This window comes from Rattus rattus, chromosome 3 (genome assembly GCF_011064425.1).
Source record: "Rattus rattus isolate New Zealand chromosome 3, Rrattus_CSIRO_v1, whole genome shotgun sequence".
Classification (NCBI taxonomy): Eukaryota; Metazoa; Chordata; class Mammalia; order Rodentia; family Muridae; genus Rattus; species Rattus rattus.
Window position 1 is genome coordinate 64,448,671 of NC_046156.1, and position 27,858 is coordinate 64,476,528.

General features: G+C 51.4%; 3 protein-coding genes across 3 annotated transcripts; 1 reads left to right on the plus strand and 2 right to left on the minus strand.

Annotated features, from left to right (window-relative positions):
- Positions 1-1,513: 1,513 nt before the first annotated feature.
- Thbs3 (thrombospondin 3) lies at positions 1,514-13,244 on the minus strand. Its single transcript, XM_032897994.1, has 23 exons — positions 13,124-13,244; positions 11,735-11,941; positions 10,484-10,740; positions 10,294-10,396; positions 9,571-9,597; positions 9,324-9,406; positions 9,184-9,235; positions 8,915-9,063; positions 8,466-8,606; positions 8,250-8,327; positions 7,564-7,716; positions 7,249-7,359; positions 7,058-7,165; positions 5,145-5,304; positions 4,785-4,903; positions 4,623-4,675; positions 4,130-4,323; positions 3,855-4,033; positions 3,690-3,738; positions 3,299-3,495; positions 2,885-3,057; positions 1,907-2,046; positions 1,514-1,825 (listed from the first exon to the last, which is right to left on the minus strand). Exons 1-23 carry the CDS (start codon positions 13,197-13,199, stop codon positions 1,767-1,769), a joined length of 2,868 nt encoding a protein of 955 aa, XP_032753885.1. The 5' UTR covers positions 13,200-13,244; the 3' UTR covers positions 1,514-1,766.
- Positions 13,245-13,678: 434 nt separating this feature from the next.
- On the plus strand, positions 13,679-19,593 carry Mtx1 (metaxin 1). The gene is given in 9 exon segments (XM_032897996.1): positions 13,679-14,627; positions 15,529-15,606; positions 15,609-15,703; positions 15,705-15,795; positions 18,001-18,093; positions 18,214-18,396; positions 18,498-18,574; positions 19,028-19,182; positions 19,259-19,593. Coding segments are annotated over 9 exon segments (1,506 nt in total). The 5' UTR covers positions 13,679-14,111; the 3' UTR covers positions 19,477-19,593.
- A 2-nt stretch (positions 19,594-19,595) lies between these two features.
- On the minus strand, positions 19,596-25,781 carry Gba (glucosylceramidase beta). The gene is made up of 11 exons (XM_032897997.1): positions 25,598-25,781; positions 25,166-25,235; positions 24,510-24,701; positions 24,275-24,421; positions 23,068-23,201; positions 22,685-22,857; positions 22,242-22,476; positions 21,200-21,424; positions 20,676-20,839; positions 20,243-20,359; positions 19,596-20,154 (listed from the first exon to the last, which is right to left on the minus strand). Exons 2-11 carry the CDS (start codon positions 25,218-25,220, stop codon positions 20,049-20,051), a joined length of 1,548 nt encoding a protein of 515 aa, XP_032753888.1. The 5' UTR covers positions 25,221-25,235; positions 25,598-25,781; the 3' UTR covers positions 19,596-20,048.
- Positions 25,782-27,858: the final 2,077 nt, after the last annotated feature.

Here is a 27,858-nt window from a genome sequence, read left to right on the forward strand (position 1 = left end):
TCGCGCGGCGTACTCGCACAGGCTGAAGGGTTGCTTCTGTGTAGGGAGGTTTTGGAAGCACAGCCCAAGTTGAGGCACATATCTTAGGGAAGTTAGTTGTGTCTTGGCGGAAAGAATCAACGCCTTCGACAGATAGGAAGGAATGCACAGTGTCGGGAAGAAGCAGGGATCATTACTTGGGTTACTCTGACTTCTGGGGATGGTGTTTGGGGACAGTGGTTGAAGCCCCAAGGTGTGTGGAAGGGGGTATCGAGTTGTGTGATGACACTGAATTGGCAAGGGGAGACGGGACAGGTTATGTACAGGTAGCTAGATATTCAGGAGGCAGAGAGTAAGTAGGTGGGGCGATCGTGGAACTTGGGAACTTCGAGATGTATCTGGAAGAGGAACAATATTTGGGGCGAACAAGCACGCGCGCACGTGTGTGTGTGTGTGTGTGTGTGTGTGTGTGTGTGTGTGTGTGTGTGTGTGTGTGTGTTTAAGGAGAACCGAGAGGTATTCTGAAGGGCAGAAATAGTTGGGTTTGGGTTCACAGCAGCACTCGGACTGAGGATACCAGGCCAGATAACGCAAGCGTAGGTTGCGGTGTAAACCAGCAGGAGCAGTCACAACTATAGTAGGCAAACAGTTCTTAGTTCCAACGAATACAAAACCGAAACTAATACTTTAAAAACATTTCGGAGGTGCATGAACTGAGGCGTGGGTCCCACGCTCCCGCCGTGTGTCCCGCCTGTGAGCGGCTTTGTCAGGCCAGCTCCGGGCGGAGTGGGGACGCCCTACGTCAGCTCGCCCACAAGTATTTAGGTGGGCGGCACCAAACCCCAACTCCCAGGATTGCCAGGCAACAGCCATTCAATTCGGTTGCTGGGACACCAGTCACCATGGCAATGGCTCCGCGCCTCTCAGTCTGAGTATTTAAAGAGCAAGCGCGCGCACTGTGCTTTGGCGTTGGAAAGTGGCCTTCCGGGGCACCAGAAGCTCCCCTTCCCTCCTTACCCTTTCCCTTTCGCCACCTCTAACACTCTCCTGGGTGTCCAGGCTCTGGCGCACCTCTAAGGTGACCCAAACTCCCCAGAGCACTCCTGTCCCTGGGCTCCAGCGACCCAGGAGGTAGGGAGCGGGATTCCAGAGCCCCGGGTGGGCAGGAGGGACGGGACGCGGTGCAGTGTTGTTCTTTCCCCTGCCAATATTGCACTCGTCCCGGCCTCCGGCCCCCTCGGCCCCCCGGCGCCCCCTCACTCAGAGTGGGGCAGCCCCAGCCACCGGGTTTTCGATCTCTACCGAGCTTAGACTGAAGTGTCGCCACTACCACGGTGAGTAAGTGGGGCTGGAAGGACTTTAGCCACCCTCCAACCTCATCCTTCATTTGGTACTTTTCCCACCCATACCTCGATTCAGTCAAACTTTCCCTAGCATTCTAACCTGCAGCTACCAGTCTTTCTTAACAGCACTCCCCCCGCCCCCAGGTTCCTTTCTGTCCCGGAAAAGGCCTAAAATAAATAATTGCACTGACTTAGAAAATAACTGAAACTTTATGGCAATGTGTTGTTGTCTTTCCTGGGGTTAAGACCTGAGTAGTAATACCCCTTGAAAGGCTCCCAACCCCTGCACAATGGGGTCACTACCCCTCTGGGGCTGGGCTCCCTGATGGGTACCAGAGAACCATCTGTTAGGCTGAGGGGCTGTAGGTTAGACCCCAGGGTCTCCAGAACAGAGTCCAACGGCAAAGGGTCTCCAATCAGGATCTGAATCCTATGGCCACCTCCTCACACCCTTCCCTGGAGCAGTTGCCTCCTGAATGGCTCAAAGTCCTCAGGCACTGTGTCTGAAGAGGGAAAATAAGTGAGGGTCAGAGGATGTGGTTTTCCCAGGGCACAGGTCAAGTTGACCTCAGCTAGAGCCTCACCATTGCATCGGTACTGGAGATTAGACCAAATGATGTTTTCTTGGGAGAAGCAGAATACACCAAGACGCCCCCCTCGCATGGACGTATCAATAATCACCCCAGAGTCCGCCACTAGCTGGGGACCCTCATAGAGCTTCACCCTGTCAGGAATAGAGGTTTCATTGGAGTTAAGGTGCCAGTGAGCCCTGTGCCACTGTGCCCTGGGGTCTTGCGCACCCCTCCCCTTGTGCTCACAAGTCCTGAGGGGAGGGAGGGAAGGCTGGAGAGGGGAGGGAGAGGTGCTTTTTCTCAGGCCTTGGGCCCCTGGGCTCTTTGTCCAGCCCCTTTTGCATCTCAAAGCACCAGCACATTCCTAGCAAGGATTGGGTTGCTATGACAATGAGCACAAAAGGCTGGGGGTGAAGTCACCCACTTCCCAGGCTCTAGTCTACCCCCCCCCATTTATCCTCTGCCCGGGCGCCCCACTGCTCTAGGTATCTTAAAGAGGAACCAACTCAGCCCCTGGCTTTTAGGCTGCTGGCCACAGGAAGCCCCGCTTCCAAGAGGACCCCTTTCCCTTCCCTTCTCCAGGCATTCTCACTAACTGGGGATACTTGGAGGAAAAAAAGTCAAACCGAGAGGCCTGTAAACTCTGGGTCTCAATTAGCTCTTCTGTAAATCATGGTCCCTTTCCAAAGTCAGATGCTGCGGGAGCAAGTTCTGGATACTTAAGGGGCTGGAAGGGCTAGGCTCTTCTACAGACTGCCGGGGTCTAGAGGCTCCCAGAGAACTGAGGGACATAGCTCAATTGCCTGGATTTAAAGGGGGGATTGGGTGCAAAGGAATGGTGTGCCTGATACCTCCTCTTCTGTGTTGAGAAACAAACTGAAGGAGCTGAGCAGAGGGAAGGCCACAGTCCCCAAGTCCCTGCTAGCTAGAGGGCACAGGAGGCTGAGCCTTGCCCCTGCCCCCTCTCTAAGGCTCAAGCCTTTTCCTCACCGAATGTAGCCGACTTGGGGCCGGTGGAGCAGCCGCCATCTATAGGATGTCTTGTCTCGCCAACCCACATTCCGTGGATCAGTCCACAGCAGTCGTACCTGATCAGGGGTGTGGCCAGTGTGCCACAGAGCATTCCGGAGGTGCTCACCTGGGCCAGATATTGATGTCACTGCCTGGGAGTCATCAACAAAGACAGTGTCAATCACAGGACCAGGATGAAGGGAGGCAAAAGGCAGGAAGAGTTGGTGAGAAAGGAAGTCAAAGGGAACAGGAGAATTCTCTGGAATCCCATACACTGGAACTCCAGACCAGATGTCTGGATAAGAAAACTCAGTAGGCAGTGGGGGCCCTGAGGTTGGACAGAAACAGCTTTAGGAAAGTTATTAGGTTGGGGAGCAGGGGCAGCTGGGATACCTTGAGCTGCAGCCCTGGTTGGGCCACTGCTCGGAAAGGCGTGGCCTGCCAGTAGGTCTGCTCCGTCTGTTTCCACATGACCACATAGAAGCGGCCACTGTCCTGGTAACTGAAGAGGAAGCCTGCATAGTCATCATCAGTGACTGTGTTCACGTGGAAAGTGCCTTCAAAGTCTACACCATTGAAGGCTGTGTATCCTGGAGTGGGAGCGGGATACACGTTAGAGGCCGTAAATCTGCTTGGTAGACTATTGTGGGGCGGGGTGTGGGCACGGAGATGCCTGCTGCATATAGGGCCAGTGTCTTGAGGTAAGGCCCTGCAAATCCTCCCCATCTACCCTCTATAGGAGCCTTCCCTTTGGGAATTACTGAGCTGGGTGTCCTTTACATACCAACTGCAAGACCTGGGTCACTGTTCATAGTCTGAACAATTTCCATGCCCTAGGGTTGATAAGGGAAGAAAGAGAAAAGGCCCTGATCCAGGTGCACAGTGCCACCCCAGGTCCCAACGGGTGGCCAGGCCTGACAGCGCCTGCCCAGTCTGTGGCCCTGCATACCTGGTTGAGCACTACCCAGTTTGGATCGATCTGAGCGTCACCCTCGGGATCCAGAATCACGGTCTGATAGGCCCGGAAGTCCGTGAGGGTAACTTCTGCACTTTCTGGGCACACATCCAGAGGGTCAACCACTGCGTCATTGTCAAAGTCATCCTCACAGACATCACCAACACCGTTGCCTGAAGAGAGTGAGGCTCAGTACTCAGGCTCTTCCTACCCTGCCGTCCTCCTGAGAAGCCTGCATCCGCCTAACCGTCTCGGGGCTGCAGCCTTACCATCTGAGTCCTTCTGGTTAGGATTGGGTACCAGGCGACAGTTATCAGGCCCGGGAGGCACGTAATCGGGCACCCCGTCATTGTCATCGTCGCTGTCACACTCATCTCCAAGCCCGTCGTTGTCCGAGTCCAGCTGAGAGCTGTTGGGCAGCTGAGGACAGTTGTCCTTGGTGTCCTGGTGCCCGTCTCCATCGCTGCTCAGAAGAAAATGAATGGATCCCGGCTGAGACGGTGGGCGCCATCTTCCTTATCTTCTGTGTGCTCTCTGGGGCCTGCCTACCCTCCAACCCGGTTCCCTTGCCACCATTCAGAGATGAAAACCCAGCAGTAGGAACGGAGGGTAGAGTGTGAGAGTGATTTCCTGCTTAGTAGGGATGGTGAGTTAAGCTTGCATCACAGAGGCAACTGAGAACGTAGTAGAGGGAAGGGAAAAATATATCCATCCCCTGGGAGATTCCCTGGGAGACCTTGGCTCTCTCCATCCAGACCCTACCTGTCTTCATTGGTGTCACAGACATCCCCCACCAGGTCACTGTCTGCATCTGTCTGAGAGAGAGGGGTCTGATGTCACCGCTTCCTGATGACTCAGAGGGTAAAGGGCTAGGCCTCATCCACCAAATCCTCACCCTCCCTTGCCCTCGACACTCCCCTGTACCTGGGTAGGATTGCTCATTTCAGGGCAGCTGTCGCAAGCGTCTCCTACTCCATCCTCATCCCGGTCTGTCTGCAGTGGGTTGGGTACTTTAGGGCAATTGTCCAAGCCATTGGGGATGCCTAGTAGACATGAGAAACAATGCTGTTGTTGCTTGCAGAGCACTCTCTTCTCAGTTGGTGAAGGGCCTGAGCTTCATCAGGAAGCCTGCTTGTACCTTGTGTGACTTGCCTACCTCTTGACTGACCACCTCATGTTCTCGGGCCAGTGCCTATAAGCCTACTTCCCCATTGCCACTGACTTCCAAGCTCCTTGCCTCACCCCTTAGGTCTCCCCACCATCCCCAAAGCCCCAGGCTTGCACCGTCCCCGTCCACATCGTTGTCACAGGCGTCTCCTTCTCCATTGCCATCCGTGTCCTTCTGGTCATTGTTGGGAACATTGGGACAGTTGTCACAGGCGTCACCAAATGAATCTGTGTCTGAATTCTGCTGGTCCTTGTTGGGGAACAGTCGGCAGTTGTCCTGGACAAAGGGGTGGGGACAGAAAGGTAGAAGTCCCCATGCTTGCTTTGTCCATGTCCTTGTCAAAGATAATACCCTGTATTTGTCCACTGCTTGGTGTTGTCCCACACATCCCCACAGTTCATTTCATAAGGATGTTCCTAGTGAACGGCCAAGGGACAGGAAGAGCTGGATAGAGGGGCTCACAGGAGAGACCACAGCATGGGGAGAGCACAGGAGCTGAGAGGCACAAAACCCCCTTTGCCTTTAGAGGTGTTTGGTGTTTGGTTTGGTTTTTGTGGTCCTGTTTGTTTTGAGACAGGGTCTCACTATGTAGCCCTTGTTGGCCTGGAATCTACGTAGGCTACTGGGATTAGAGGCATGCAGGATCATGCAGGGCCTGGGTTTTCTTTTCATCTTTCTTTCTCTCTCTCTCTCTCTCTCTCTCTCTCTCTCTCTCTCTCTCTTCTCTCTCTTTCTTTTTCTTTCTTAAGATTTACTTATTTTTATCTTCTGTGCATTGGTGTTTAACTGCATGTATGCCTGTGTGAGATCCCCTGGAACTAAAATTACAGACAGTTGTGAGATGCCATGTGGGTGCTGGGAATTGAACCAGGGACCTATGGAAGAGCAGCCAGTGCTCTTAACCACTGAGCCATCTCTCCAGCCCTCTCTCTCTCTCTCTTACTCTCTCTCTCTCTCTTTTCTTTTCTTTTTTTTGGGGCTGGGGACCAAACCCAGCGCCTTGCGTTTGCTAGGCAAGCGCTCTACCACTGAGCTAAACCCCAACCACTCTTTTTATTCTTTTTCTTCTTTTCTTTTTTTCGGAGCTGGGGACTGAACCCAGGGCCTTGCGCTTGCTAGGAAAGCGCTCTACCACTGAGCCAAATCCCCAAACCCCCCTCTCTTTATTTTTATATGTACTTATTTTATGTGATATGTGGCTACACAAGTGCTACTGTGCCTACATGGAGGTCAGAGGACAACAGTAGATTCTCTCCTCCAACCACATGAGTTCCAGGGATTAAAGTTGTCACTAGGCTTGGTGGCAAGTGCCTTTACTTGCTCTGACCATCACACTGGCCTTGTTTGGTGTTTAGAGGCAGGAGCTCATTCTGTAGCCTAGGTTGAACTCCACCTTGCAGTGAGTGATCTTTCTGCCTCTATCTCCTAAGTGCTGGGATTAAAGCACGCCATCATTGCAAATCTACCTCAAAGTTGAGTGTGTGTGTGCGTGCGTGCGTGCGTACGTGTGTGTGTGTGTGTGTGTGTGTATACAAGTACACTATTACTTCACACACACCAGAAAAGGGCAACAGGGGCACTTCTGAAAGCGCAAGTCAGTGCTCTTAACTGCTGAACCCTCATTTTGTTTGGTTTTTAAGATTCATTTTTATTGGGCTGGAGAAATGGCTCAGTAGTTAAGAGCACTGACTCTTCTTCCAGAGGTCCTGAGTTCAAATCCCAGCAACCACATGGTGGCTCACAACCATCTGTAATGGGATCTGATGCCCTCTTCTAGTGTGTCTGAAGACAGTGACAGTGTACTTATATACATAAAATAAATAAATCTTTTAAAAAAAGATTCATTTTTATTTTCTCTGTATGGCCATTCTGACTGAATACATGTCTGTGGCTCACATGAGTGCTCTGCCAAGAGAGACCAGCAATGAAATTAGAGTTAGGGATTTTGTGCCACCATGGGGGTGCAGGGTGCTTTGCAAGAGTAACAAGTGTGTTTAACCCTGGAGCCATCTCTCTCTCTCATCCATACCTCAACATTCTTGATACCATCCCCATCAGCGTCGTCATCACACTGGTCCCCGACACCATCATTATCAGCATCTTCTTGCCCAGAGTTGGGTGTCAAAAGGCAATTGTCCTGAGGTTCAGGAGGAAGAGCTTGAGTTCCAGAGCCGGCCTGCCCTTCACTGCCCCGCCCCGCTCCGGCCTCGAGTCCTGCACCTGCTTGCAGTGTTTGTTGTTGTCCATGCAGGGAAGCGCCTGGTCTGGATAGCCGTCTATGTCCGTGTCAGGTCCACACACGTTCCCGTTCCCTGCCCAGCCCACGTTACACTAGGGGAGAACATGGTAGGCGTTGGGTCTTGCATTCCTATGCCCTGCCCACTACTATCCCTGTTCTGGGTTCTGTTCCTTCATTAATAAGTCCCCAGCCTGTGTCCCACGAAGGCACTGAGGTCACTCCCTAAATATTTTCATCAGTTTTACGCATTTCTCCAGGCCCCTCCCTTTCCCCTCCTCGTCTTAGGTCCAGGTTACCTGGCATGACACTGCACCGTTTCGTTCAAAAAGACAATGAGCGTGGATGTGGCAGGGGCTGTGGGCGGGGCTGTGGCACGTCCTGGCTGGAGTGCAGCCCTGGCTCTGGTTCCCCAGGAAACCCAGGCGGCAGGGACCACATTTGAAAGACCCCTATGAGTAGGGAGGTGGAGTTAAGAAGGGATGAACTCAAGGAGCCCTAGACTAACCTCATTCTACCTGTGAGAGCTAAGACAGCCACTTAGAACCGCACCGGGTATATCTAGCTCCTTTAAGTTTTCAGGACAACCTTTAAAAAAAAAAAAAAAAATATGTGCATTGGTGTTTCGCCTGCATGTATGTCTGTGTGAGGGTGTCAGATGTTGGAGTTAGACACAGTCGTGAGCTGCCATGTGGGTGCTGGGAATTCAATCCAGGACCTCTGGAGGAGCAGTCAGTGCTCCTAACCGCTGAGCCATCTCTCCAGCCCCAGGACAACTTTCTTTTAAGGTAGATAATAGCCCCATTTTTCAAATGAGGAAGCTGAGATTCAAAATGATTAAAGAACTGGTTAAAGGTCACAGCTAGGAAAAGGCAGAATGAGAACCTGGCAGTCGCCCAAGGGGAACAAGAAGTAGGAAGTCTGAAGAGGGAGTTACACAGTCTCCCTTTCCCCAGTCACAGGAAGGGCAGGGTGTTCAGCTCACCACAGTGTTGGTGCAGATGGAATTTGGGTCACAGCCTCCATTGTTACCGTCGTTACATTCGTCAATGTCACTGCAGACCTAAAAGGGCAGAGTTGAGGGGGTTCTCACTAATGACGGCCTTGTGGGTGAGCACTGGCGCGTTTAGACCCAAGGCCCCAGCCGATGTAGGTGAGTCTCATTTCATTTCTCACAAATCCATAGACTTTACAATCTGACCTGTTTGCTGGCTCTAGCATAGTCAATGCCCACTCCAGACACTCGGGTGCCCTTGTACCCTTGAGGACAGGCCTCGCAGTGGAAGCCAGGCATGGTGTTGATGCAGCTGGACCCCGGGAAACAGGGGTCAGCGTGAGCACACTGAGGACCGAAGGAGAAGGCAGAAGTCAGGCATTTTCCTGGGAAAGTGAGGCAGCTGTGTGTGATCCTAAAAGTTTGTTTCAGGTCCCTTTTGCAGCTCTCCCAGCCCAACCTCATGGTGTTCCTTTTCCCCTGGCTGGCCATCTCAGACTACCTCTCCCCCAGCTCCTTCCCTGTGAGACCTTCTATCCAGTATCTTTTTCCTCCTTCCTGTCTTTGCCGGTCTCTGACCTCTCCCGAATTCCTCTGCTTCTGAACAACTTTCACCCAATTTTTTTCGTACCCTCAAGAGCTCCGCCATTCCTCACCTCGTTGATGTCTTCACAGTGGGTGCCATTGCCGTGCAGGCCAGGTGGGCAGGGCCCACAGCGGTAGCCTGGGTACTCATACACTTCCATGCAGTCCACACCTCTGAAGCAGGGGCTGGGGCTGCAGTGTGAACGCTGCTCGTGGAAACCTGGGAGGCGGGACACAGTCAGAGCCACCCTCTGGGGTCACACTGCTGGGAAGAAGCTGAAGCCACACAGTGGGAAGCACAGCGGTGCTCCCTGGGACCCTCCTCTGCTCTCCCACTCACCGCACACCTGACACTCCATGATGGTGTTCCGGATGAGGGACATTTCCTTCACCTGACGAATGAGGAGAGGTCATCTCTCTGCAACTGCCATCACACCCCACCTCACCCCAGAATGGCATCCTTGGCTTGCCCACTCAAACCTGGTCCCGGATGTCATCCCGGAGCTCCACTAGGATCTGGTTGAAGAGCGTGAGCTGAGTGACCAGTGCCTTGGTCTGCTCCCCTGTCAAGGTCCAGGGTATGGAGGGACTTAGGACTGGGGAGCCGCTCTGGGCCCTCTTTGGACTGTAAGTCAGCTCTTGTCCCCGAAGCCCACACCGCACCTTAGACCCCCACCCATGACAGAAGACCACCCTTGCCTCCACCACCTCTTCATGACTGACTCACCTAGAATGGATTGCAGCGCGCTGGTCACTAGAGGAGAAATGACAGCAGTCAGGGGGGTAGATGCTAAGGAAGTGGGAAGGAAGGGGATCTAGAATAGGGACAGCACCGGACCCTCCATAGAGATGAAGTGCTGCAGAATATTAGGACAGAGGCGATACCACACACAGCCTTGCATATGGACAACAAGCACTCTTCCCACAGTCCCATACTCAGCTAGCAGCAGCCCCTTCCACTGGGATAAAGGCCCTCTGGGCTTGCCTCATAGGAAGTCAAAAACTCAAATCTTGGTTCCCAGGCACAGTGGTACCAGGAGGACGCCAAGTGAGAGGCCACCAAGGTAGGGCCAGGGCCCCAGTACATTCCATTTCAAACCCTTTTCCCAAGCTGCCCCTTCAAGAACCCTTTGAACTCTCTGGGAGAAGTGGGTGTTTGCTTAGGCAAGAGTCTCTAAGCATCTTTGTCATAGACCAGGATGAGAGGCCTTGGCTGGAGGTGCTGCTGGATTGTAGGTGACAGCTGCCAAGAGGAACTACAAAAGCTTTGAGATTCAGCCATTACTTTACTCCCTAACACCCTAGAGTTCCCCAGTTACAGTCCTGCTAGGTGACTTTATTTTTCTGATCTACACCTACACATGAAGTCAGGGAACAAAAAGCCCCAGGAACGGTCAAACTAAAGGGAAGGGTGTTAACCGGAGAGAAGTCAGAAGGTGGAATCTATTACCTGCATTGTGAATGGATTCATCTCCTTGGAACGGACATTCGCTCAGGGCTCCCACCCGAGCCATCGATCCACCCAAAATAATCTTCATTGATTCCACAAAGCCCTAGGGGGTCAGCAAGCAAGTAGGTGGATCGAGCAGCTCCTCTTGGGGCTATAAACCATTGTCCCCAAACCAGACATTCCTTCTCACCTGCATCCTCAGATAAGCCTTTTGTCCTGTTCTAATCTCCAGTCCGCTGACCTCCGCTGGAGGAATGGGCGCTAGGGCTGGGAGGCCAGCGTGTTGGTCACCCAGTTTACAGTCCACATACAGTTGCAGGCCAGGGCTGGGTCGAGAAGGTCCTCGGAGTCGCAGGAGAGCGGTGTGCGTGCGCCCATCAGCCAAGCCTGCTTGCTGAAGGTTCACTGCATGCACTTTGCCATCTTCCCGCTGGTACCGCACCAGCACTGCCCAGGATTGGAGGTCAGTACGTGCACTAGCCCCATCCCGTGTTCCAACTGACTTTGATTATCTCTTCTATCTACCAATACGCCACCCCATGGCTGGCTGTCTCTGGTTTTTTGAGACAAGGTTTTTCTGTGTAGGGCTGACCATACTGGAACTCACTCTAAGGACCAGGCTGGTCTCAAACTCAGAGATCTGCCTACCATTGCTTCCCACTGCCTGGTATTAAAGTTATGTGGCATGACAGCTCAGATATTCTGTTCTCTCTCTCTCTCTCTCTCTCTCTCTCTCTCTCTCTCTCACTTATTTTGTGTAGATTAGTACACTGTAGTTGTCTTCAGACACACCAGAAGAAGGTATCTGATCACTTTACAGGTGGTTGTGAGCCACCATGTGGTTGCTGGGAATTGAACACAGGACCTCTGGAAGAGCAGCCAGTGCTCTTAACCACTGAGCCATCTCTCCAGCCCGAGATACCACATCTCTTAAGGTTAATTCCTCATTTGTATCTCATAACACCTTGTATGTAACCAGTGAACAATAAATGTTTTTCAGCCAGGCATTGATGTCACAAGAACTCAGGAGGCAAGGCAGGCGGATCTCTGAGTTTGAGGCCAGGGCTGCGTGGAGAAACCCTATCTTGGAAAACAAAAATATAAACAGTGGAAATAGTAAATGTGTTTCAAATTGACCTTTGATGAGGGCCTTATTCTCGATGTCTAGGATAATTATCCTGTCCCAAGGTGGCACCAAACTTTAGCAAAGGTCTGAGTGGTGCTATCATGGCTGGGACGCAGAGATGTCTCACCCTCCCCTGAGCATCCCAACATACATTTGCCATCCGTCCCTATAAACACCAGGCCTTCCCCAACTGTGTGAGCACCTCTATACCACGTGTCCCTAGCAGAGGGGCACGGAGAGAAAAGAGGCATCTGGGAGTGGGGATGAGGGAGGCTCAGGGGTCACTGATGCTGGGAAGGGATGCCCACCAGTCACCTTTGTTGATCTTGCCAACAACAGAGGCCTCCAGCCATCGTGTGTTGTCTTGGCGAGAGTAGAGGCCAAAGAGGACACCACCTTGCTTTGGAGGGAGGCGGAAAGTGGACAAGAGGTAGATGTCCCCAGCAGTGAGTAAAGCTGTCCGGACCTTCTCTGCTACAGCTGCCATCTGCCTGGACTCACTCACCGTCAGCAGGTCAATTACTGGCCAGATAGGGATTATGCAAGTTAGAGAAAATGGTTGGAGTCAGAGGAAGGCTTGCCCTCTCTCCTGAGCCCTCAGAGGTGAGGCATCCCTAATAATCATCCACCGACCTCTGAACAGCATAAGTGGCCTCCTCAAAACTCAAACTCGCTAGTGATGGTGGTAGATGCCTAAGTCTCAGGCTGAGAGGACTGCCCAAGCAAGCAGCCAGCCTCGGATACATTACATCAGGCTACAAGACCTCATCTATAAAAACAAAAACCTCAGCTCTTTTTTGTTAACAAGGAACAGAGGCAATCTTCCCTCCCAATACCTTCTGTTGCTTCCAAAGCCTTGGGAGCCTATAGGCTTAGAGCCCACTTAGAAATTCCAAAGCCACTCCGCAAACTTCCAATGTCCCACCAGGTGGCGCAAGGGAGACGTTGACTGGAGTCTGGAGTGGCACCTGGTGCCCACAGCTCAGGAACCAGAGATGCCGTCTCTCCACTGCTGGGTTTAGTTCACTCCAAACTCTGGTGCCAGTCTTCCCATCCTAGGGTCTCATCCCTTGTGTCTTACAGCCATCCACAAAGGGCTCTGACCCTCCCATTACTGTTCAGCCTTTACCCCCTGGGAATGTAGGACCCAGCGTCTCTTCCTCTGCCTCCTGTGTCCTGGCCAAACTGTGGTTTTCCCTCTAGCCAGTAAAGAATCTTTGCTTGTGTCATCTGCTCCAACTACCTCTCCCACACCACCCATGGGCCCATCCCACCACCAGACCTCCGGGAGAGCTCAAGCTGCCCAATCCCCACCCCCACCCTATCTTTTAGAAACCAAGAAGCAGAATAAAGGGGGGACCAAACCCAGGGTCCCCCGCCGTGCAATCACCATCAATCAAGCTGTTTTCCCAGACTATCCCGTTGATGCTCTGACACTCAGTCGTGCAGTCCTGGCATCCAGCTCCTGGGTCCATCCTGGTCTCAATGCCTGACACTGGACCAACTTACACTCACTCACCACTCTGGTGCCTACTGCTCCTACTTTATCACCAATTGTTCACTCTTCGGAGTGTAACTTTTCTCTCCAACCCAATTTCAGGACTCTTCCCTCTCTCTCTCTCAAACCCACATGTGGTCTGTTATTTGCCTGGGGCTAAAAGAAAGGAGACAAAGAGGTGTCAAAGGGGATGAACGCAGGCTTACCCTGAAGGTCCTGACTGCCACATGTGTAAGAGCAAAGGAGGAGAGCCAGGGCAACCCAAAGTTCCGGCTTCTCCATGCCGCTTAGCCGGTTCACTACCCCTGGCAGGCAAGGCGACTGGGAGGGAAAAAGACTAGGCGGAGAGCAGGAGCAGAAGGGGGGCGGAGGGACTGAGGAGCGAGCTGGGGTGGGGGGGCAGCAGGCGGGTTGGGGGGGGCTGAAACAAAGAGCTGCCAATCACCTTGGAGGCATCACCAGCTTCAGGAACCAGGGGCATGGGAAAGAGTCCTAGAGCTTTCCTTGCCTCCTGCTCCTCCAGAATAGTCCTCCTCAAAGATGCTTCTTTTTACCCTGGCATCTGGTTCTTGGGAGCTTTCAACTTAACAGCGCTACCAAGTGCTACTGTTTTCTGCAAGCGGTGGTTGGAAAAGGCAGAATCCCCTGCCACTACTCGGCATTATTTCACAGTTGGCGGAAATGGATGGCAGTGGACCATCCTTTGACCATAAACTAGCTTGCTACAGCACCTAGAGGATCACGACATGAGGCCGATTGATGTGGCATAGCAGATACTTTTTATTGCAGTGTGCTGTGTTCCTGACGTGCGTCCACTCTTTCCTCCATTTTCCCTCACTCTTGGGAAAAATGGAAGTCTGGAAGCGCCCGACGAGAACTAGACGAGGAAATCTAAACCATCAGAAAAGGAAAACCGTCACCAGAGGCTGGATCAGAAAACTAGAAGATAGGAGCGAGGGTGGGACTGGTGTACACTGGGTACCGCGGGAAGGCCTTATCCGGGGTGAACCCAAGGGGAGCTTGGGACCAACCAGGAGTTCCCGTTACGAAGGCGACAGCCCGCGAGCCGCACCTCCCCTTCCCCCACTCCGGCCCCAGCCGGGCCTCAGCTCCGGCGCCGCCACCGCCCCTGTTTTGTTTCCATGGCGACAGGCAGCGCGAAGCCGGCTCCAAACATAACGCGCTGTGGAAAACATGCGGCTCGGGGGACCCCCCCGCAACGTCCGCTCGGGGCAGAGATTTGAGAGGTCCCGGTGTAGTCGAGGCCATGTGCAGTTTGGCAAGAGCCCCCAAAGGCCGTTAAGCCGCACCAGATGCCCCTCTCCCAAGCCCTGCTTGTCTCCGGCGGTTCGTGGCTATGCTCGGCAGAGGCACCGTGAATCTCCCAAGCGCGCCTGGACCGCAGCCCTGCTGCCTTACGGGGGCCGCCTCAGGGCGAGCCCTCGGCGCTCCTCAGAAGGGCAATGCTCCACCTCCTCCAGTACAGTCTCTTCTCCAGCCGCGAAAAGCCACGCCTCCCTAGACCTCAAACTCCGACTGGCTACACAGGCAGAGGCCAGGGGCTGTTCCTCCTGGCGAGAGAAGGCGGACGCTTATGAGAGGGTGCTTCCGGGTCAGAGAATGTGCAAGATGGCGGCGCCCATGGAGCTATTCTGCTGGTCTGGGGGCTGGGGATTGCCGTCGGTGGACCTGGATAGTCTGACCGTGCTGGTGAGGGATTATGCATGCGTCCTCTGATCCCTGGAGAGCTGGAGTGTGTGCTCGAGCTTTGCCTAGAACCCAAACTTAAGCGTATTGAGAGAAACTGAGGCAATCAAAGGCCGACGTGGTCTCCGTGCCTCGCGCTATGATTTCCTAGAATAGATTTGTTTAACAGTGAAAATAGGCTTGGTCAAGGCTTTAGAAGATGGGTTTTAGACATTGCTTGTCAATTTATTGGCTGTGTGACCTTGGAGTAACCTCCTACTGAGCGATCTCAGTAGTCTTAGACTTAGCATTTCTGCCCTCTCAGTCCCCTTCACTTTCTTTTTTCCACTAAGAATTTATTGAGTTTAGTTTTCTTAGATCAGGCAGCCCCACGGCAAGACTGTAGGAGGAGCTTTAAAAATAGGCAGACTTGCTTCACTCCATTCTTCGGGATTATAAAAACCACTTATGCTTCTTACAGTAAAACATCGCCTTGCAATACAATTTTGACCCCCATATTAATATTGTTTACAGAAAGGCAAACGTATAAGCAAATAATAAAACGATCAGGTGTATGATGTAAAGTAGGAACGGTACAGAGACTGCCAAAGTAAGTCAGTACTTCCAGGAAGAGGAGTATTTGGGAAAGCTTTTGTGAATAGGTTTTACAATGTAGATGGCAGAAGGGTAGAAATATTTTCCTAATGTGTAATTTTGGATATGGACATATAAACATGTCCATAAACTCTCTGGTCCCATTTGCCCATCTGTAAATGGGAATGGCACCCTCTTTCCACCTCTCCTTTTGGTATCAAATTGCTAAGTATAGATCATAGCACATAATTTATTGAGTCACTATTTCTTTCCTTGGTTTCTTTGTGAAGCCATATTCTGTCCTCTCTACCTTCTGCTTCCTTCCCTGCAGACCTATACCAGATTTACATGTGCTCCACTGAAGGTACACAAGCTCAACAATCCTTGGCAGAGCCCTTCAGGTATACAGTGTCCCTGTAGGGAAGGGGATGTGCAAGGGGGGGAACAGGAGGCAGGAATGTAAGGCAAATCAGTATGACTAGGCAAGCTAGATCTTTTCAATATCTCTTCAATATTAGGGACTCTGCCTGCTCTTCGAACCAGTTGTGGAAAAGTCATCACAGTACCACAGAAGATCATCACCCACCTTCGTAAAGAGGTAGGTGGCTTGAATGGGGGCTGACAATGGAAGAAATCCAGCCTGTGCAGAGCAATGTTTATTTATTGAACACCAGGCACATGCCAAGGAAGCTAAGGGTGCTCCAGAGCACCGAGGAACAGCATAAGAATACAGTGTTGGGGTTGGGGATTTAGCTCAGTGGTAGAGCACTTGCCTAGCAAGCGCAAGGCCCTGGGTTCGGTCCCCAACTCCGAAAAAAAGAAAAAGGAAAAAAGAAAAGAAGAATACAGTGTTATTGTGATAAGCAGTTGGCCAGATTTTAAACTTAAGGCGTTGAGGGGTGGGATAGACCAAGAAATCAAATGGGCAGGGAGGGAGAGAAATACACGGGCTGACACATGGAAAATAAAGAAGAGTAGAGAACAGCAGTTGGCTTTGGGGTGGACCAGAAAGGAATTCCTAATATATAATATTATATAATATATAATCACAGCACTTGGTAGAAGTGTGGTGGCCAGAAATTTAAAATCATCTTTGGCTACATAGTGTGTTTGGGGCCAGCCTGGAACACATAAGACCTTCTCTCAAAAAAGATAAAAGTCACTGGGCAGTGGTACCAAACACCTTTAATCCCAGCACTTGGAAGGCAGAGGCAGGCAGATCTCTATGGCCTGCTCTATGGAGAATTCCAGGCCAGCCTGGGCTATCTCATGAGACCCTGTCAAAGGAGTATGGGGTGTAGATATTGATTTTTTTTTTTTTTTTTTGTTTTTTTTTTCCGGAGCTGGGACCGAACCCAGGGCCTTGCGCTCGCTAGGTAAGCGCTCTACCGCTGAGCTAAATCCCCAAGCCCAGATATTGATTTCTAAGGGCTATTTATCTATCTTCTTCAGTCATGCTGGCTGTAGGGCTCGGGATGGACAAAGCTTAGTGCAAGGCTGGGATGTTTAGAGTTCCAGGAGAACGGAAGGAAGCCGTAGCTCGGCTATCCCGTCACGACCATGGGGTGAGACAGGCGATTTAACTTCTCAAAGCAATAAAGTATTTTTGTTTTATAAACATTTATTTCTCATGTTTTGGGGGTGTGTGTGTGCACACATGCCGTGACACACTTGGGGAGGCCCTAGACAAATTGGTAGAATAAGCCCTATCCTTCTACTATGTGGGCCCCTGGAATGGAACTCATGTCCCTGAGCCTGACAGCAAGAACATTAACCTGCTAAGCCGTCTCACCAACCACAGTTCTTTACTTGCAAGCTAGGGTGCTCAGGCAGCCTGCTCTAAGAGGTCTGGCATTCACAGTGTTGTTCCAAGAGGGAACATACAGTCAGAAATAGAATCCTCTTTTTCATTTCTACTTTCCAGGGAGCTGGGAAAGTAATGGAAGCTTAGAGGCCTAGAGAAACAGGATCCAGATAAAAGCCAATGTTTCTGGCAGGACCTGGGTTACTTGCATATAAACACAGCCTTTTCGTTTTCCAAAGGGTTTTTTTCCTAAATTATTTCCAAATCCAACCACATGGAGAGAAAAAGATTACTGTCTCCTTCCATAAAGGAGAAACTGAGGTTCAGGAAAAATTTAAGAATCCTGTTGAAGAGGATGTTTAGGTACAAAGCTTTCTTAGTCTGCGGAGGGGGTGCTAAGGGCCAGACTGAAGCCTGGAAAGGTAGGCTACACTATGATGGAAATACTGGTGGAATAAATGTACAGTAATGGTGCATTTGAGTTTGGAGTGAAGTATAAGACATAGCCAAGAGCTTGGCCATAAGAGACCAGCTGGGGCTTGGGGTGGCTGGGTGTAAATCTACTGAGTTCAAGAAGGGTAAGGATGGCACCCCCTGATTCCTGAGATGGGCTGAGGCCCAGCCTGGAGTTGAGAGCTCCACTTTGCTAGCTCTGTGGTGTCTGGATCAGGAAGTTACTGTTAGAAAGTTGCTGTCAGCGGGCACACTGCCAGCTTTCCGTGGAAACTCTGGGAGCTGCTCCCACTTTGCGGCCAGGCCTTCTTTCCTCCCCCAGTGGGTGCAGGACCTTGACAGCTAGTGGGCTCCAAAGCCCAGGCCTTCTGCCAACAGCAACAGGCTACTGGCTGGGCTGAGGCAAGGAGACCTCAGCAGGAAAGACTCCCCTCTTCTACCTCTACTGTGCTGGAGGCTAGTGTGGGGTTACTGTTCCTTCCCTACTAAAAGAGCACCCCTGCAATCAATCCTTCAGTATTCACCTGGTGGACATTTCTTCCACAGAAGTATAATGCTGACTACGATCTGTCAGCTCGACAAGGAGCAGATACCTTAGCCTTCATTTCTCTGCTGGAGGAGAAACTACTCCCTATGCTAGTGAGTACTCCCAGCCTGCAAGGGGACATACTCAGAGTGCCAGGAGACTCAGTAGCCCGCCCGGTGTCAGGCAGCTGCACTGGCTCAGACTCTGTCTTCCTTTCTGTCTGCCCAATCCAGATCCATACTTTTTGGATAGATGCCAAGAACTATGTGGAAGTGACCCGAAAGTGGTATGCAGAGGTTATGCCCTTTCCCCTCAACTTCTTCATGCCTGGCCGCATGCAACGCCGGCACATGAAGCGGCTGCAGCTACTGTATGGCGAGCACAGATTGGAGAGCGAGGAGGAACTAGAAAAAGAGGTAGCTTTGGGACAAAAGAGATGAACCCTAAAGGTGACGGCTAGGAATGAGAATCTATATTGGGAAGTGTCACAGCCACATGCCGTGTGTCCTCCCTACAGCTGTATCAGGAGGCTCGGGAGTGCCTAACCCTTCTCTCTCATCGTCTGGGCTCTCGGAAGTTCTTCTTTGGAGATGCGTGAGTCTGACTCCAAGGGGGAATAAATGGATGCTGGAAGAAGATACAGGTTCAGGTGTCAAATCCTGGGCTGAGGGGCTGAGGTGTGAACAAGAGGTTCTGAGGACAGACACTGGCTCTGGTGACAGGGGGGCTGTGTGTGTGTGGCTAGAACCTCCTTGGTGGTACAGGAGGGTGGGGTGGGAGAGAAGCCAGGCCCAGGAGGAGACTGCTGGGCTGGGCAGCACTCAATGTGTCCTTTATGCTGCCCTGGGATAGAGCTCCATTCAGGGCCAGGCTGGCGCCACCTGGGGAGCTCCCCTTACCAAATCCAGAGCTAGGTGTCCTGCTCTTCCCCGGATGACCCCTTGCTGTCTAGAGCCTCCCCCTCTGAAGCAGACTTTTTCCTCCTGCTCCATGTTGACCTCTCTGTGCAGCTGTCCACTTCCATCTGGCCCTTCTCTCTCTCTCCAGCCCTGCCTCCCTGGACGCCTTTGTTTTTAGCCATTTGGTCCTGCTGCTGCAGGCAAAGCTGCCCAATGGGAAGCTGCAGGCCCACCTTCGGGGGCTGCAGAACCTCTGTGTCTACTGCACCCACATCCTCAACCTCTACTTTCCCCGGGATGCAAGTAAGGAGCAGATGGAGAGAATGGGCTGGGGCCCCAGGACCAGCTCCCACGCTCACCTTCCCTCCTTGCCTCCTAGCTGACGTGCCGCCACCTCCATGCCAGACACCAGCAGGCCCTGAGACCGAGGAGGAGCCATACCGGCGGCGGACCCAGATTCTATCTGTGCTGGCAGGGCTGGCAGCCATGGTGGGCTATGCCTTGCTCAGTGGCATTGTTTCCATCCAGCGTGCAAGCCCTGCTCGGGCCCCGTGCACACGGTCCTTGGACTTGGCTGAGGAGGATGAAGAGGACTGATGTTCTTGTTCCCAGGACTGATTTTTCTATTCATGCATTCCAAATGCCCCTTTGTCCCCCCATTGTTGGAGCAGCCAAAAATGGGGTGCTATCCTCAGAATAAAATTGTTTACACTAGCTGGGATCAAATATTTTCTTCTTTATGGGGCTGCTGCCATTCTTAGATGCTACAATGAGAATGTGGAGGTGCAGGCCCACCCTCTGGCACTCGGGTTGTAAAGCTGCTTCGGCCCTTAGACTGACTTACCTCGCTCCTCTGCACAGGTCCGTCTTCCCTAGGCATCCCCATCTTGTGCTTCATAGATGGTGAACTCACCCTGGACCTGGCTCAGCCTCCACAGGCAACTAGTGCACGGCACACGCTTTACAACCGTGGGAAATGGAGGGACTCTAGGGCCTCCCACCCATGCACAGCACGTACTGGAAAGACGAATAAGACACCCAAACCCTCGCCCCTGCCCCTGTGTCACTGTCAGGTCACCCAGGCCCCGCCATGCCTTCTTTAGTCACAGAGCTAACTTTCCCTTCCATGTCCGTGCTAAGCCCAGGTGCCTGCTTCGGTCTCTCTTCCCTCACTGGCGACGCCATAGGTAAGTGTGAATGGAGTAGCCAGGTGAGATGGTCTCCATGAAGCCCAGGGCAGGATCACTGATGGTAAGAGGGACATCCTTAGACGATCTGGAGAGAAGAAAAGCCAAGAATCAACCTGCTGAGGCCAAGCACCACACACTGCTCAGGCCCAGACCTGCCCTTGTACCCAGCTTACCGGTTTAACACGACCACAACTGCAGCGCCATCAGGGCGTATCAGTGCCACTGTTTCCAAGTCGGTCTTCTCACTGGCCACCAAGCCCACTCGCTGGGATCCCTCAGGGATGAACTTGCTGAATGCGAAGACAGACATCATCAGGGGCCCCAGGCTTCCCTGGGCAACACAGCCAGACTGGTCTGAGCCTCAGCTGTGCTGCTGGGCCTTGATCCTGTCCTCCTGCAGCACGACTCTGACATCAGTCACCTGGGGATTATCTGTGGCTCTGAGGCCAGCTAGTCACTTCCTGCCTATATGGTGCAACAGATAGGGAGCATGCCCCTCCCAGGGTTGCCACCCTAGAAACATTCCTGTTCCCTCATGGCCCGGGATGATGTAAGCCTGATACAGACGAGAGGCCTGCTATGGAATGGGATGCCCACTCGACTCACCTGAAGTGGCCGAGATGGTAGAACATGGGCTGCTTGTAAAATGTGTCTTTGGGGATGTCGACAATGATGGGGCTATCAACGAAGTTGCGGACCCAGTTGGGCCCTCCTTCAGGATTCAGGGCAAGGTTCCAGTCAGTCCATCCAGTTACGTGGTAAAGGAGGTTCTAGAGTAGAGGCCAGGGTAAAAAGGTAAAGATGGGTATCTCTAGAAAAGACAGCCCAGGATCACAGAAGGACTAGGAGTGCTTTGTTCCTTTGAAGGGCTGCTCTGTCTCAGTGTCTGAGACGAGGACTGTGAAGAAGATAGAGGCACTTCAGGAGCTGAGAAGTTGGAGGCAGACATGGCTGCCAGGGTCCCAAACATGAAGAAGATCGTGAAGGAAAAGAAAATCAGGACATCCCACAGTTGCCCCAGAGAGAAAGCTGGCGAGTCAGCCGAGGAGGAAGGCCTGTGTGCCTGCGGGTATGCGATTACTAAGGGATCTCAGATGGTGTGCTCTGGGACGGGAGACGGGGCGGCTCACCGTAATGATGCTGTGACTGTACTGCATCCCTCGATCCCAGGAGCCCAACCGAACGCTCTGCTCCCAGAACTTGGAGCCCACGCAGGCCTCTGAAGCAAAGAGCATCGTGTTGGGGAACAAGCGGTGTGTCTCTCCTAAAGTAGCTTTGGCGGGAGCCAGGAAATCCATGTACCAGTGGACAGCGATGCCATGAACATACTTGGCTGCCTCTGGGTCAGACAGCACCTGCACAGAGAGAGGGGAGGAGCAGTAGGGACCGGAGCCATGGACCATAAGCCCTGCATGGAGGGCTGTGAGAGGGGAACTACGTGTCCTGAGAGACGGGTGGTAGGACTGAGCAACTGAAGGCGAGACACTGACAACAGTGATTCATGGGGCCCTGGAAGTCCGGAGCAGGGTGATGCCCTGGGCAACCAGGTCCAGCCTAGGGTGTCCTGGGAGTGACAGATTGGAGCTGCTGAGGTTCTTGCCATGCAGCTGAGGAACAGAGTGTCCTATGCAAGGCTTCGCAATCCCAGCCCTGGGCAGGTAGGGACAGGTGGATCCGTGGGGCTCAGTGAGAGACTCGGTCTCAAAAACAAAAGCAGAAAAAATACACCAAGCTCAGCTGCTCGTGATGAATCGTCAGCTAAAGCCCACGCATACACCTACATGTACACAAAAAAGGAGCTGAGAGGTCAGGTATGAACGGTATGTGACTTTGATCCCAGCACTTGGGAGATAAGAGGCAAGTAGATCTCTAGGACTTCAAGGCCAGCTTGGTCTATATAACTCCAGACCAACCAAAGCTATCTAGTGAGATCCTGTCGCAAAAGGAAAAAAAAAAAAACTAAACAAACCAGAAGTCAGGTGTGGTGGATGCCTATAGGCCCAGCACTTACGAGTTAGGAACATGCCCACAACTTTAAGGCCAGCCTCATTTATATAGTCAAGACCCTACCTCAACCCTGACACCAGGGAAAGTACTCTAAAATTGCAGGCAGTCATTTTGAAGGATGGATTTGGAGTCCACTGGGACACCCTGGGAAGTTGTAGCGCTTACCACCTGTGCCCAGCGGGGTAGCAGCAGCCGCTGATCATCCAGTATGAGCAGCTTCACATCATGAGAACTGTTGGCAAGGGCTGGCCCTAGATCATGGGAAATAAAGTCTCTCTGATGTTCAGCAGTGAAGCCCAGGCATTGGAAGGGGTACCCAGTGAAGAGCCCTGCAGAGGGTTCATTCTCCGCTGTCACTGCCCAGAATTTGATGTTGTGTGTAGCATAAGCATCCAGAAACCTGGCAAGAGAGAAAGGGCATGCGTGATCAAGGCCAAGAAAGTGGACAAGACATGGGCAATAGGTAAAACTACAAACTGAAAGGCAGGGAATGTTGAAAAAGGAGTCAGAGGTCAAGCTGGAAGTGGAGCAGGTCAAGGGGTACAATGCAGACTAAGGTGTCCAAAAGGGAGACTGGTCCAGACCCCATGGCCCCGAGGATCCCTTACTTGACAAAGTAATTGGCCCAGGCCTCGTGATAGATATCCCCTGGGTGACCCTTGAGTGACCCTTTCCCATTCACTGCTCCATTGGTCTTGAGCCAAGTGGGTGATGTCCAGGGACTGGCAAAGAGTGAAATGGGGCGTGGGGACATCTTCAGGGCTCGGTGAATCAGGGGTATCTGGAGACAAACAGTCAAGAGAGAGACACCCAGAGCTGGAACACATACTAGTTCAACCAGTGCATCAGGTCCAACCATCAGCCCCCACCCTCTTACCCCCAAGTCAAATAGGCTGCAGAAGGTTCCACGTTGCTCTAGACAGCTCTAACCTGGACCTTCCCAGCCCCAAGACAGCAATACCAACAGGGCTGAAGCAACTGGAATGCCCACCTTGAGCTTGGTGTCTTCCTCCGGGAGGCTGAAGTTGGATAACTGGAAGTCATTAGGGGTGTCAGCATAGGTATAGATGCGGATGGAGAAGTCACAACTGGCCATGGGTACCCGGATGATGTTATACTCAATGCCTGCAGGAAAGGATGGCCCAGATAGGGAGATCTGAATCAATAGGAGAGTATGAAGCGAGTGTGGTGGCACCATGCCTGGAATCCCATCCCTCCAGAGGCAGCCGGATCAATGTGAGCAAGCCAACCGGGGCTACAAGGCAAGGCCCTGTCTCATAATAAATAAAATAAAATAAAATAAAATAAGGCGAGTATGAAAATTGGCTTGAATCAGTTGTTAGTCCTCCATAGAGTCTCATTCAGAGCCAGGGTCTAGGTGTGGAATTGTGGAGACTCAGTGGCACTGAGTCAGGTACACTTGGTGGCATCTGCTTGTAATCTCAGCCCTTAGAAAACTAAGTCAGGAAAACTAAGAGTCCAAGGCTAGTCATGGCTACACAGTATTCGAGGGAAGCCTGATCTACAGAAAGTAAGGGAGGAAGGGGACAAAGGGAAAGAGGGGAAAACAGAGGCAGGCTGGGGATGTAGTTCAGGGGGCTGAATGCTTGCCAGGGGTGCATGAAGCCTAAGTCTGCGCTCCAACACTGTATAAAACAGGGGAACTCCAGCATTCGGGAAACGCGACGCGGGAGGGTCAGAAGTTCAAGGTCTGATATCACTGACTGCAGTAGATTTCAGTCTGGAATACATGAGACTCACTCAAAGAGGGACAGAGAGGAGAGGGGAGAAGAAAAGGAAGGGAGGCAAATGTCAGGGGAAATATGGAAGCGAGAGCAAAAAGCCTGGCAAGACAGCTCAGTGGGTAGGGTAAGAGTTTTTCCTGCCAAGCCTGCAAGACCTGAATCATGATCCAAATGGTGGAAGGAGACAGAGGACACCTGCAAATTGTCCTCTGACCTCCTCACTCATGCACAGCACATACAACAGATAATAAAATGTAATTAAAAAAAAAAACAAAAAAACTGAGGGGTTGGGGATTTAGCTCAGTGGTAGAGCGCTTGCCTAACAAGCACAAGGCCCTGGGTTCGATCCCCAAGCTCCGAAAAAAAGAAAAAAAAAAAAAACAACTGAAATAAAGCCAGGCTATAAAGAAGGGCATACATTGCAGTGTGCCATCCTGCTCCGCCCTTCCTCACCTTCGCTAGAGAAGTAGGACTTGAGTAGCAGTTTCTGAGCCGGGGGGGACAAGGCAAGGATGTTGAGCGCAGTGGCATCTGTCATGGCACCTCCAAATCCTTTCACTTTCTGGAACTTCTCTTCTGGCTGCAAAGTTAGTAGGAGCCCTGGAAGAAGAAGGGGGAAATCAGTCCAGATCACTATCACTACTGTGACTTTGGGGTCCAGCTTTGGAGGGGCAGATAAAGGGGCTACCTGTGCCAGTGCGGTTGGCCTGGATGGACCCGGTACTCAGCTCCATCCGACGTCCGCTTCGAGTACTCTCATAACGGCTGAAGGTACCCAGAGCCGGTAAGGTCAGGGGGTCAAGAGAGTCACAGTACGTTGCATTGCAGACACAGACCACTGAGCTGTAGCCAAAACTTTTGGGGATGCAGGGTTGGGCACCTAGAAAGCAGGGCACAAGCACAGGCAAGCATCAAAGTAGGTTTATGGGGGACTGAGCATGCTAGTTAAGGAGTCTGAACAACAATTAAAAAAAAAAAAATAGGGTTGGGGATTTAGCTCAGTGGTAGAGCGCTTGTCTAGGAAGCGCAAGGCCCTGGGTTCGGTCCCCAGCTCCGGGAAAAAAAAAAAAAAAAAAAAAAATAAGGGGTTGGGGATTTAGCTCAGTGGTAGAGCGCTTGCCTAGCAAGCACAAGGCCCTGGGTTCGGTCCCCAGCTCCGAAAAAATAAAAATAAAAAATAAAAATAAATAAATCCTTCCCCTGTACTCCTTGTGCCCAAAGATGTCTCAGGCACTCTAAGGGCTTTACAGAGTCCCTACTGAAAGTCCACCATCATAGTGAAAGGCCCCAGAGGACTATGGGGAAGGAAACACTGTCATGCCTCCATCCCCATCCTCGACTCACCATATGCCCAAGATATGGCCTGAAATAGGAAGAGTCCTATGAACCTGGCAGCCATGACAGCAGGACGCTTCTGAGGAGGAAATGAGGAAATGAATGTAAGACTCTCTATCCTGCGACCACTCTCCTGGCCAGAGTTTAGCCGCCTGTGGATGTCTACAGCATGAGCTCCCACCTTTATTAGTGACCAGACAATGTCCTTAGACACTGGAGGGGTCTTGCTTTTACTCGGTTGCCCACTCCAAAGAGGGCTCTCTTCACTCTTTCCCCCACATCCATTTCAGCCTTCAGTCCTCCCTCCACCCGTGCTTTACTCCAAGAGCATGATGCCCTGAATTAAAAAAATAAAATCTGAACTCACTGAATTCCCTAATCTGGATGGGCAGAATTCCAGAAGCAAGACTGACCGGGCAAATTGTAGCCCTGCTTCCTTACCTCTGGAAGATCTTGAGAACTTGAGCTCCTCAGGATCAGTGGATAAGAAGATTGTGGCAGTTTCAGAGTCTTGGAGAGATAGAAGATCTACCAAATAAAACAAGTATATTAACAGATACCATATCTATTGGAGCCGGACTAGCACAGCAATTCCGGCTTAAAGGGGAGGACAGAGTCACGTGATGACTAAACCAGTCACGTGATGCTGGAAGTGAAGCAATCGAAGCCATATTTGTGATGGGCAGCTGGGTCCGTCCAGGCTGTTCATTCATTGCATACCCTGTGAGGTTTTGGGAGGCTTAAAGGATGACAGCTTTAGGAAGAGAATTCTAACAAGGATTTTATGAACAGCTGAGTAGAGGCTCCTAAATCCAAGACAGAGAGGATTTCTAGCCTCTAAGGGACACTGTATTCACATGCACATACCGTCACACAGATATAATTTAAAAATAAAAACAAAATTTAAAAGACCCCACATGGGGTTGGGGATTTAGCTCAGTGCTAGAGCCCTTGCCTAGAAGCTCAAGGCCCTGGGTTGGTCCCCAGCTCCGAAAAAAAAAAAACCAAAAAAAAAAAAAAAAAAGACCCCACATACAGCCTGGCAGTGGTGGCACATGCCTTTAAATTTGGCACTTGGGAGGAGGAGGCAGGGGGATCCCTTCGAGTTCAAGGCCAGCCTGGTCTACAGAGCAATTTCCAGGACAACCAGGGCTATTACACAGAGAAACCCTATCATGAAAAACAACGACAAACCCTCACATATACACAATCTTTGCTCTAAAGAGACTAGTGAGACACATGAGTCAGATACTTACAGAGTTACAGATGAAGACAGACAGAATGTTGACAGGTGCACTCACAGGACTCCTTGAGAGGAAAAGGGACCCTTCTCAGACAGCTGGTGGCAGCAGTTCCAATGAAGTGCAGGGAGCTGCTGTCTGTCTCGCTCTGGATAGCAGGCCTGAGGGAGGAGTAGTCAGTCCTCACTGGCCCTTTCTAGATTCCTTTGTGTCATCATCAGATGCTGGCTAGAAAGCTACTCATCTTTCCTGACAAGAAACTGGAGGGTTGGGAATTTAGCTCAGTGGTAGAGCACTTGCCTAGCAAGCACAGGTCCCTGGGTTCGTTCCTCAGCTTCCGGAGGGGGAAAAAAAAAAAGAAACTGGAAAATGCTGTCTATCTTTGGTGGACACAAAAAGAGAGCTGTCCTTGAGGTTTCTTTGTAAATCACATCAAATAAGATTTATTAGCAGTGACACATACCATATGATCTGACTAATTCCAGGTTTCTAAGCCTGTTTCCACACTTGCCCAACACAGACACTAGCACAACCTCACAGAGGCATTACTAGAGTTAGCAAGATAAGCCAAGTGAAGCGTGTAATTAGAATCAGGAGCGTTATGCTTGTTGAATGAGGCTTTTATAATCACGACACTGAAGTCTTTACTACATAACCTTCAAAAAGTTGATTACTGCTCTGGCAGTATTGAAGCATAGTTTCTACGAGATGCATTGATTTGAATCCTGGCAACTCACAATGGTGTACTGTTTGTTTATCATGTTAAGAATCAGTAAATCAATTCCTCTAAGCCTGCTCCTTATCCATAAGAGGAGGGATCAAGCCGCCTCCTAGGGCTATTGTGAGATGAAGAGCAACTAGGTGTGGTTATGATAGAACTGCACACGATTGTTGCAAGTAAGCAGGCCAGTGTTTATGTGGGAAACCTTCAAGGAAACGTCTGACTTGTTCTAGGCAGTCTCACAGCCTTTCAGTATCTATTATGTCACAGGGATTAGTGCCGGGTTGTTATAGTAAACTTAACTACTGTATGACTACGGCTGTCTGTATCCACCCTTTTAAGACTTCCTGATTTCCAGGAAGTGGGCCTGATTTCCGTCTATTTCATTCATCCACAATTCCCCAGTTGTGTGTTTGTGGCCTTAATACATAACACACAACAAGCACTCTGACATCTCTAGCCAGAGCTGATTTCTCTTTCTTTTTCTTTTCTTTCTTCTTCCTTTTTCTTTTCTTTTTCCTTTTCTTTTTTAGACAGGTTTCTCTGTGTAGCCCTGGCTATCCCTGAAATTGCTCTGTAGACTAGGCTGGCCTTGAACTCAGATCCACCTGCCTTGCCTCTTGAGTGCCGGGTTTAGAAGTATGGACTTGGGGTTGGGGATTTAGCTCAGTGGTAGAGCGCTTGCCTAGCAAGCGCAAGGCCCTGGGTTCGGTCCCCAGCTCCGAAAAAAAGAACCAAAA